The 10,452-nt window shown below is 41.4% G+C and overlaps 1 protein-coding gene across 8 annotated transcripts; it reads left to right on the top strand.

Annotated features, from left to right (window-relative positions):
• Window positions 1-6,533: 6,533 nt before the first annotated feature.
• On the top strand, window positions 6,534-10,124 carry LOC136453350 (pentatricopeptide repeat-containing protein At1g09900-like). 8 transcript variants are annotated; one of them, XR_010759015.1, is made up of 3 exons: window positions 6,534-8,793; window positions 9,556-9,651; window positions 9,756-10,124. XR_010759015.1 is itself a non-coding variant. In XM_066453920.1 (2 exons), the coding sequence occupies exon 1, from the start codon at window positions 6,607-6,609 to the stop codon at window positions 8,620-8,622; it is 2,016 nt and encodes a 671-aa protein (XP_066310017.1). In that variant the 5' UTR covers window positions 6,534-6,606; the 3' UTR covers window position 8,623; window positions 8,698-10,124. The 8 variants fall into 8 exon arrangements, 2 of the variants coding, with proteins under 2 accessions (XP_066310017.1, XP_066310018.1); XR_010759016.1 differs by having other exon boundaries at window positions 9,827-10,124; XR_010759013.1 differs by having other exon boundaries at window positions 6,534-8,623; window positions 8,698-8,793; window positions 9,556-10,124.
• The last annotated feature ends 328 nt before the right edge of the window (window positions 10,125-10,452 follow it).

A 10,452-nucleotide genomic window follows, 5' to 3' on the forward strand; every position in this document is an offset into this window, starting at 1 on the left:
ACAGCCAGGAGTTCTTTTTTAGTTGTTGCATAATTAAGTTGAGGTTCTATCAGAGTTTTGCTAGCATAAGCAGTTGCATGATGCTTTTTATCTTTAGTTTGTTCCAAAACTGCCCCCACAGCATAATCACTAGCATCACACATAATTTCAAAAGGTAACGACCAATCAGGGGGTTGAATGATTGGTGCAGAGATGAGTGCTTTCTTAAGAATATTAAAAGATTTCAAGCATGCATCATCAAATTCAAAGAGAACATCCTTAGCCAAAAGATTTGTAAGTAGTCTAGCAATATAAGAAAAATCTTTTATAAAGTGGCGGTAAAAACCAGCATGACCAAAAAAAACTATGGATCCCTTTGATATTTACGGGAGGAGGTAACTGTTCAGTTACTTCAATTTTAGCTCTATCTACCTCTATCCCTCTTACGGACACTAAGTGTCCAAGCACTATTCCTTCTCTAACCATGAAATGATATTTTTCCCAATTAAGGACTTAGTATTTTTCTTCACATCTTTGCAAAACGTTGTCGAAATTTTCAAGGCAATCATCAAAAGTTTTTCCATAAATAGAAATGTCATCCATGAAAACTTCCATGATTTCTTCAATTATATTAGAAAATATAGATATCATCCAAAAGACATTCTACGGTAAGCATATGTTCCATATGGCCATGTAAAGGTGGCTTGCTTTGGTCATCTAGATGGATCGATATTTGGTGATAACCTGAATAACCATCAAGGAAACAGAAGAAAGAGTGATTCATTAGTCGCTCCAACATTTTATCAATGAAGGGTAACGAAAAGTGATCTTTCTTTGTTGCCTTGTTAAGTTTTCAGTAATCAATACACATCTGCCATCCAGTGATGGTTCTTTGGGGGATTAATTCATTCTTTTTATTTTTAACAATAGTCATGCCTCTCTTTTTAGGCACAACTTGAACAGGGCTAACTCACTCACTATGCGGCATAGGATAGATAATCCCGACGTGCAAGAGTTTCAAAACCTCTTTCTTAACAACCTCTCTCATAGTATTATTAAGCCTACGCTGGGGCTTCCTAGAAGGTAGATAGTTAGGATCTATAGGGATGCGATGGGTGCAAAGAGCAGGGCTAATTCCCTTAAGGTCTTGGAGTGAATAGCCAAAGGCAGAGCGATGCTTTTCTAAAATAGTTTATAACTTATGATCACAGGAGAATCCTAATCATTATTGAGAAAAACATATCTAAGATCAGAAGGCAAGGGTTTAAACTCAATGGTGTGCTTAGGTGGTTCTTGCAATTCATCTAGAGGTTCAGACTCTATAGGATTTTCTTCTTCTTCTTCCTCGATGAAGAACTGGACATCATCTTCAAGGTTGGGTTCAATCAAATAATCATGAAATACAACCTTAACCTGTTTCATTGGGTCTTCCTTAGGAATTGGCTCACTCTCATCATTTAGAGAATGAGTAATGGGTATAGAAAGTCTAAAGTTTTTTTCAAGTCTTATATTAAACTTTCCCGTGTGGCCTTCTTGGATAAGTCTTTCAATTGGTTGTCCTATCAACAGGTTGAACTCCATAATATTAAAGATATAGAAGCTCAAATAAACTTTGGTTCCTTTTACCTGGATAGGGAGGATATACAAAATTCCCAAACTCGGGAGAATGTGTCCTAAAAGACTTTTCAATAACTTTGTTGTTGGGGTCAATGGCATGTGTTTCAATAACTCAAGAGCAAAAGATGCAGACATGATATTAACACCCACACCAAGATTGTAAAGAGCATCGAAAGGAGCTTTATTAATTTGGCAACAAATGGATATAAAAGGTGAATCTAAATGAATCACATTAGAGGAAAGCTCTAATTCTTCTAACCATTCATTGCTTATAATAGATACTAGCTCTTTTGTAGTCTTTTTAAGGAAAGCTTCCTCAGATGGGTCTAAAGGTTCTTCATTTGATGATGATTTCCTAGACTTCTGGGGCCTCCTCATGGTATGGTAATTCAAGGTATTTCTATGTTCATTGAAAAGTTCATCCTCGAATTCAAGCATGAAGTCCAAAATTGGAGTTTTCTTCTTTTCCGGTGGTTCAGGATTTGGGATAACTGAAGTTGGTGATGGGTCTGGTAAAGATTCAGGTTTAGCTATCTGGGATTCTTCCTCTAATGGCTTCTTTTCTACTTCTTCAGGAATGTTCTCTAAGATTTTTGTAAGAATGCTTCTCCCCGCATTGGCGGAGACATGCAAGAATGAGCCTCCTGAGGCCGTATTAAGAAGCTTCGAGGTTTTCCTATCAAGACCCATATAGAAGTGTTGAAGAAGAATAGGGTCTTGAATGGCAAGGTCAGGGCCAGTACTAATCAGAGTATGAAAGTGTTCCCAAGCCATGCCTAGAGATTCTTTTTTATTTTGTTTAAAAGATAGAACCTCTAAATGAAGTTCGACTACCCTAGAGATGGAAAAGCATTTTTTATAAACAAAAATACAATACGACTTGTATATGGTACTTAAATAAAATTCGGAGAATGATTTTTGTTGCATTTAAAATGTCGAGTAACAAACTTTAGCGCTTTAGCCGTGTTTGAAAATATATAAAGTTGGCTTGGAAAATGAATTTTTTAGAGCTAAAATGATATATAATGTGGGTAGAAAAATTATGCCATCAGCAAGGTAAGAACATCGTGAGTATGTTAGTATGTTTGTTTCGAGTGTTGATGTGATGTTTGTTAGTTTAAAAATTAGTATAAAAAGGAATGAAAACAGAAAAACCTAGTTTCCAGTTGTGTCGATGAAATAATGGTTTATGCAATTATCAAGTAGGATTGAAAACCAATTTTTATTGTGCAAAAATATTATAGAACATGTGTGTGACACCTAAATAAAGTGTGAAGTACAAATTTTGTAGATGACAATGCAACTCTTGCTGTAGAATAATAATGTTGCTAGCTATTAGTTCTAATAGCTCAGAAATGGAGCTTGAAACCAAATTCAGGTCAAGGCCAATTTTCAAGTTTGAAAATAGTGTTACAATGCTAAATTAGAATTTAAATTTTGATTAAAATTCTTAAACACTAGTGTCATGTTTTGGCACTATTAATTGCACCTTTGCGAGTACCATAGCATGGTATAGTTCGTGGGGTGGTTTGACGTTGTGTTGTTGCTCCAAAATTTGCCCCTAACCTCCTTAAATCGCGATGTGAACTGTGTCATTGGCGCTCTATTCGTGAATCGGCACACCTGTAGCGAGCGATCTCAGCCGCTCACCTCAACTACCTCGCCCCGCTCGCGTCCTTGCTATTGTCGCGCTGTCGTTGCCTTTTGCCTTAAAGGAAAATGGCCGAGCCGCTGTTGTCCTTGCCTCACTCCTCTCCTCCGATGTTCTCTCTCTCTTTGCTCCATGAGCAGTAGCGACTACGCCATGGCCGCCTAGCTGTGGCGAGCAGCGTCGGGCCATGCCGTAGCCGTGCCCTAGCCACGTCCTAAGGCTGCCCTGGTCGCTCATGGCCCTGGCCAAGCCACCACTTCCGGCCATGGTCCTAGCCGACCGGTCAGCTCGGCCGATGACGCTGACCCTCCCGCCTCGCTCTCTCTGTCCATCTCCAAAGGTAGAAGGACTCAAACGCAAATAGAAACTCTTTTACCGTGTTCACTTTGCAAAAATGCTAGACTCATAAATTTATAAGTAGGGGCTTGATTAATTTTAGGGAAAGTCAGGGTTGTAGATGTAAAGTGCGGGGGGGCTCAGTGAAAAGTGCCGCCGCCGCCTTGCCTTGGCCACGTGGGCCGGCTTGCTGGGCCGCCGCCTGCCCCATCTAGGCCACTCACGCCCGCGCCGCGTTGGGTCGCGCTCGCCCGCACCCCGCCCCCACCTAGGCCACCGCGGCTGTGGGCTGGCCGCGTAGCCCAATGCCTGGAAGAAATTTTATTTTCCTTTTTCTTATTTGCAGAAAGTTCATAAATCCGCCAAAAAGTGTAGAAAATCATAAAAATGCTAAACCAATTTTGTTAAGTTTCTAAAATCATGATCTATCTGGTAGGGTATTTCATTCGCAAAGGTTCTGTATGTTTTTAGGGTTGCTCTAATTATTTTAACATGCTTAATATTGTTAAGACATAAACTTGTAGGAATTTCCGTGATAAATCGGTGATAGTGTTAGCTCTAAAAATTTTACAGTAGGTTAGAAGTGTTATCAGGTGTTCTCTGTAATTTTTGTAGCCTAATAATAATTAGTTTACTAGAGTAGTTAATGTGCCCTAGTTTTGAGTATATTAAATTATTAATAAATCAAAAAGAGACTTGATTTGGTAAGAATTAGTACTTGTTGATGAAAATTATGCATTGTTTAGTGAAGTTAATACTTAGCTAATATATTAGTCATTAAAGTTAGCTTGTTAGCTTGATTTGTGCGCTCGTATTTTAAGAATTGTTGTTGCCTTTTGATTGATTGCACCACCCCTGCATTTGCATCAATACATATCATAGTAGGAACGACGGTGGATCGATGGTATCAAACGGAGTAGCTGAAAAGATGGTGTCAGCGATCAGGTCATAAAGATGGAATACTAACTTTTGATTATATGTTACTCAGGCAAGTCCCGGTGCATAACCCCTACTTTTTTGCACTTTATATTATGTTTGTGCATTAAGTTTAAGGGGTTGAATGAAACCCACTTATATATATATATATATATATATATATATATATATATATATATATATATATATATATATCCTATGAATCTTACTAGTATGATAGGATCGTGTAGATTGCTATGCTACAGGACTCTGGTAGAAGTCGAGTGATTGCCTGTCACTCGCGAGAGATAGCAAATATATTATTGTTGTTACTATATTATTATCACCTGGAATATATATATGAATGATAATTGGAGACCAGGTAGAATGATACTTTGGATCTGGACTTGGTTTGGTATTCGAGCGAGGCTCAGATTGTATTTGTTCCGTCTGTGTCGGTTAAGGACCGGCCGTTGCATTGGGTTCTAGGCAGGTCACAGACTTATTATCCTGAACACATACTTGTATATGGGCGTGGAAAGGCTCATTGTTCTCTTGTCATGGGTTCCGGCTCTTTCCGAACCGACTGATTGGAGGCGGGGATGGTGGAGGTCTAAGCACCGCACTGAGTCCGGAGCGGGGGCTTGAAGTTCAAGTTTGAACGGGAACCTAGACCCCATGATAGGAGGGTAGTGAGTTGGTCCTACTTGTGCCTAGGATACAAGCGGGGTGTGTGTTTCAGGGTACCCAGCTAGGCACATTGTTCGCAAATCGCCGGACAATCCGGTATGACTTGTCTATAATCTAGCACCGTAGTAAGAATTAGAATATCTAGCACCGTAGTAAGAACTGGAATATAAAGAGATGTAAAACTAGTTCTGATTGCTTACCACCTACTTGAAAGTAGTACATGTGCTTACATAGAATGGTTAGTTAATAAACTAATGATAACTGCTAATAAAATTGAATATAAGGACGCACGTTTAGTAATGCTCCTATAGATGCAATAAACCCACAAGCCAGATAGCCTTGTATATCTTTGGAGTCTTTTCTCTTCTCCTGACGGGTAAGTCTTGCGGAGTACAGTTGAGTACTCAGGGTTTATTCTACCCTGTTGCAGGTGACAAGAACATAGGGTGCTGACACTTGTGTGTGGAAACCTTCTGGTGGGCTCAGAGAGGATTACTTGACGATGCGATCTTAGTTTTTATTTATAACTCTCACTAAATGGTTTATAAATAGGAGTTTTATAATCTGTTGTCATAGCTTATATATCAATGCTTCATCATATCATGAATACCTCTGATCACATGTTTATATTCCGCTGTTAAATCAAATTATTCATACTCTGATGTTGTATGAAAAGTGATGTAAGAAATGGCTTAAGAATGTTGTAAGCTTGATTCTCTCATTTATGATCCTGATGGAAAAATGTGAATTTTCGGGTTCTTCCTTAGGTGTGCTGGACGCAACTGTGTAATTTAGTATCCTCCCTGGAGTACTTAGTGTCTAATGAAAGACAAGTACTCCTGGAAAACATTAGAGTAGGCAGTTCTGCCACACTTAACTCCCTGTCTCAAAATAATAGTTATATTTAAAAAAGGGAAAATCAATTTATATAAACTTTGATCATTAAATACTTGAATTATATATAAATTTATTAGAGCATAAAACTTGTATTCAGAGCGTCTCTGAGGTTATATTGACTTTTTAATATATAATAGTATGTAGTAATATAAGAGAAATTAAGTATTAAAATATTTTATTCGAGTTTCTATGATCAAAATATGTTTATCTTTTATAGGGACGGAAGGAGTAAAGTTTTTTTTTCGACGACGGAAGGAGTAAAGTTTTGAAGCCGGGTTGCTGCGGCTCCGGTGCTCGGCGCTTCCTTGCTGCCTCACCCAACTTTTGACGCTACGCTAGTAAGGCAGGCATGCCCACTTGCCCAGGAGCGAACCAACTGTTACTCGTCTGATCCGGTCCCGCCCAATCACTCCATGAGGTTCACCGAGGAGAGACGACACTACAGTACTACACACACCACACGCCCGCCCCGCCGAGAGCACGCCCACCCGGCCACGCCCAGCCGGTCGCCAGTCGCCACCATGGCCTCGCTCCTCCAGTTGTCTTTCCCCTTCCCTCACGCCTGCTTCCCCAACCCCAAGCCCCACCACCTCGTCGCCCCCGCCGCTGCCACCACGAGCCCCGAGTCGCCCAACGCCCCCAACCCCGCCAGCGCCCACCTCCGCCGCCTCATTGCCCGCGAGGACCTCGCCGGTGCCGCGCGCCTCGTCGAGCGCTCCGCCTCCTGCGACGGGGAGGCCCCCGACGTCTACCTCTGCACCAAGCTCATCCGCAACCTCTGCCACCGGGGCCGCACCTCCGACGCCGCCCGCGTGCTCCGCGCCGCCGAGGGCTCCGGATCCCCCGTCGACGTCTTCGCCTACAACACCCTCGTCGCGGGGTACTGCCGCTACGGCCATCTCGACGCCGCGCGCAGGCTCATCGACTCTATGCCCGTCGCGCCAGACGCCTACACGTACACGCCACTGATCCGCGTGCTCTGCGACCGCGGCAGGGTGGCCGACGCGCTCAGCTTGCTCGACGATATGCTCCGCCGAGGGTGCCAACCCAACGTCGTCACCTACACTGTGCTCCTGGAGGCCATGTGCAGGAACAGTGGGTTCGAGCAGGCCATGGCAGTCCTTGACGAGATGCGTGCAAAGGGGTGCACACCCAACCTCGTCACGTACAATGTCATCATCAATGGCATGTGCAGGGAAGGCCGCGTTGATGACGCCAGGGAGCTCTTGAACAGGTTACCCTCTTACGGGTTCCAGCCCGACACTGTCAGCTATACCACCCTCCTGAAGGGCTTGTGCGCTTCTAAGCGGTGGGATGATGTTGAGGAGCTCTTTGCCGAGATGATGGAGAAGAACTGCATGCCAAACGAGGTGACATTTGACATGCTAATCAGATTCTTTTGTCGAGGAGATATGGTGGAGCGAGCTATTCAAGTTCTTGAACAAATGACGGAGCATGGGTGCGCCACCAACACTACCTTGTGCAATATTGTCATAAACTCAATTTGCAAACAAGGCCGGGTTGACGATGCCTTTAAGTTATTAAACGACATGGGTTCCTATGGGTGTAATCCAGATACCATTAGCTATACCACGGTCCTAAAGGGCTTGTGTCGTGCCGAACGATGGGATGATGCCAAGGAACTTCTGAAAGAGATGGTCCGGAATAATTGCCCCCCAAACGAGGTAACATTCAATACATTTATCTGCATCTTGTGCCAAAAGGGGTTGATCGAGCAAGCTATTATGCTTATTGAGCAAATGTCAGAGCATGGATGTACAGTGGGTGTTGTCACATACAATGCTCTTGTCAATGGATTCTGTGTGCAAGGCCATATTGGCAGTGCCCTAGAACTGTTTCGCAGCATGCCCTGCAAACCCAATACCATCACATACACTACTTTGCTGACAGGCTTGTGCAACACTGAACGGTTAGATGATGCTGCAGAGCTCGTAGCTGAAATGCTTCGTAGGGATTGCCCTCCAAACGTAGTGACTTTCAATGTACTTGTGACTTTCTTCTGCCAAAAAGGATTTCTTGAGGAAGCAATTGAACTCGTTGAGCAAATGATGGAACATGGTTGCACCCCTAACCTGATCACATATAATACATTACTTGATGGGATTACCAAGGATTGCAGTTCAGAAGATGCCCTGGAGTTGTTGCATGGCTTGGTCAGCAAGGGAGTATCACCAGATGTCATTACATTTTCTTCGATCATTGGTATCCTCTCAAAAGAAGATAGAGTTGAAGAGGCCATTCAAATGTTTCACGTAGTGCAAGATATTGGAATGAGACCAAAAGCTGTGGTGTATAACAAGATACTACTTGGGCTCTGTAAAAGATGTGAAATAGATAATGCTATCGACTTTTTTGTCTATATGGTATCCAACGGATGCATGCCCAATGAATCAACCTACATTATACTTATTGAAGGCCTTGCTCATGAGGGTTTGTTGAAGGAGGCCCAAGATCTACTGAGCGTGTTGTGTTCAAGAGGAGTTGTAAGCAAGAATTTAATAGAAGAGTTACACTAAGGTTGAAATCCAAACTGTGCATACCCTTTGAGTTGCGATGAATCCTGGCATTAAGTACTTATTCATTATTCACAGTGAGTGGATTGATAGCCTCGTGTCCTTCAAGCTGCAGTGCTTCATGTAGATGGTTGTTTGAGGGCCCATAACCTCGTATGAAGGAATCTTGACAATGTGAGTTTCTGCTTACATGTATTTATCATACTTTTGCCAAGGGGAATGTAAAGTTTCCCGTTTTAGGTTACTCATATTTGTGTAGCTGTATATATTGCCAAAAGCATTTTGTGTGTGAATAGGCTTAGGATGTAGAAATCTTAATAACAATAATCTTGTTCAGGATCCTCATTTAGAAGAGTCAAGACCAATGAGACCAAGAGACGAATCTGGAGTAAAGCACAAGAAAAAAAAAAGCTTGGTGCTCATAGATTTCATACTATCGCAGTAACGAATACAATCAACATTTTCTTACCTGACACTTTTGAGTTTCCCTAATGCAATGACTTGTTAAACTGCAAGCATTGTTTTTACAACGATTTTGGGTTTTCCTTTCATGAGCAATGGACATGTGTGCGGTTGCTTTTCCATTCATTGAAGAATGCAGATATAACACTCCTCACTCAATCTTGTTTTTGCCCAGGTTTCTGTCTCTTAAAATTGGCTTGTCAAATAATACTATAATTTACAATATAATATCATCTGGATGCCCTTTTTTTACTTTATAAACAGGCTGGTGTGCTTTACCATCTTCATCACCAAGAATTTGTATGCTGTAAGCTTTTTAGCTTCCTTTTGGTTGCTGTAGGTTTATGCCATTATATTTTAGGCCTCCTGAAACCTCAGAATCTAGCACACATGCTATATCCTGAATAGTCAATTCTGGTATCAGATTCTAACGTTATTCTATGTTTCAATGGCCGATTATCGACTTTGGTGGAGATGCGAGAATTGCGATACTAATCAACGATTCAAGATGAAACAAACCCCATGAAATCGTGAAGTCCAAGAACCTTTTCTGCAGGTTAGGTCATTCAGGTATGCAGTAACCTTTTATCCTTCCATATCAGCGCAGCACTGGAATTGGTTGGTAAACCATTGAATTGCATGAGATGCTGAGCTGAAGAAATATCATTGCTCAGATGCTCAGAAAGTCAGAATCAAATATTCTAGGAGTTGTTGGGGGCATGTGTATCAATGGTGTAATTTTCAGATTAGCTGGGTTCTGGTCCTTCTGGATGTACACTGGCTTTGACGAAGTTTTCAGTACTGTCCCAGGAAGAGTGACAAGTGGCGCATGACTTGGTCAAGCATGGCATGGCGCCGGAGACGGGTGATAAGAGCGTCTGGAATGGTATTTGTAGGGTTTGTACAGAACTTGGTGGCTAGAGATTTGTCTAGTGCACCAGTGGAATGAAAATTCACTTTCATTTACATTCATTTTAGAAAATAGTCAAACCATTGTATATTATTACTAATTCATATCGTAATACATGTCCATCTCAATTTGTCCTAAGTTAAACGCTGTTAACTTTTCCCATCAAACAATCAATATCTGAAACTTTATTTACATTGAATTGATTGTACAACATTGACATTACTAGATTCATTTTATTATGGAAAAACTCTTGTCATTAAAGATAATACATATTCTTATAATTTTGTTAGTCAGAGTTGAAACCTATGGACTTTTTTCTTGTGATATAGGAGGAAGTATGTTTTTAAGTCAGAGCCCTCGTGCAGCCTGAAATGCAACGTGATGGACATTAGAATTTGCCTTTTTTGTTTAATTTATAAAACATTGTATCAAATCCAATTCACAAGACTGGTATGATTTCT

Source organism: Miscanthus floridulus, chromosome 5, assembly GCF_019320115.1.
Source record: "Miscanthus floridulus cultivar M001 chromosome 5, ASM1932011v1, whole genome shotgun sequence".
NCBI classification, from domain to species: domain Eukaryota; kingdom Viridiplantae; phylum Streptophyta; class Magnoliopsida; order Poales; family Poaceae; genus Miscanthus; species Miscanthus floridulus.

Excerpts from the sequence above, each read along its gene's own strand:
- LOC136453350 (XM_066453920.1), top strand. The coding sequence starts at position 6,607 with ATGGCCTCGCTCCTCCAGTTGTCTTTCCCCTTCCCTCACGCCTGCTTC.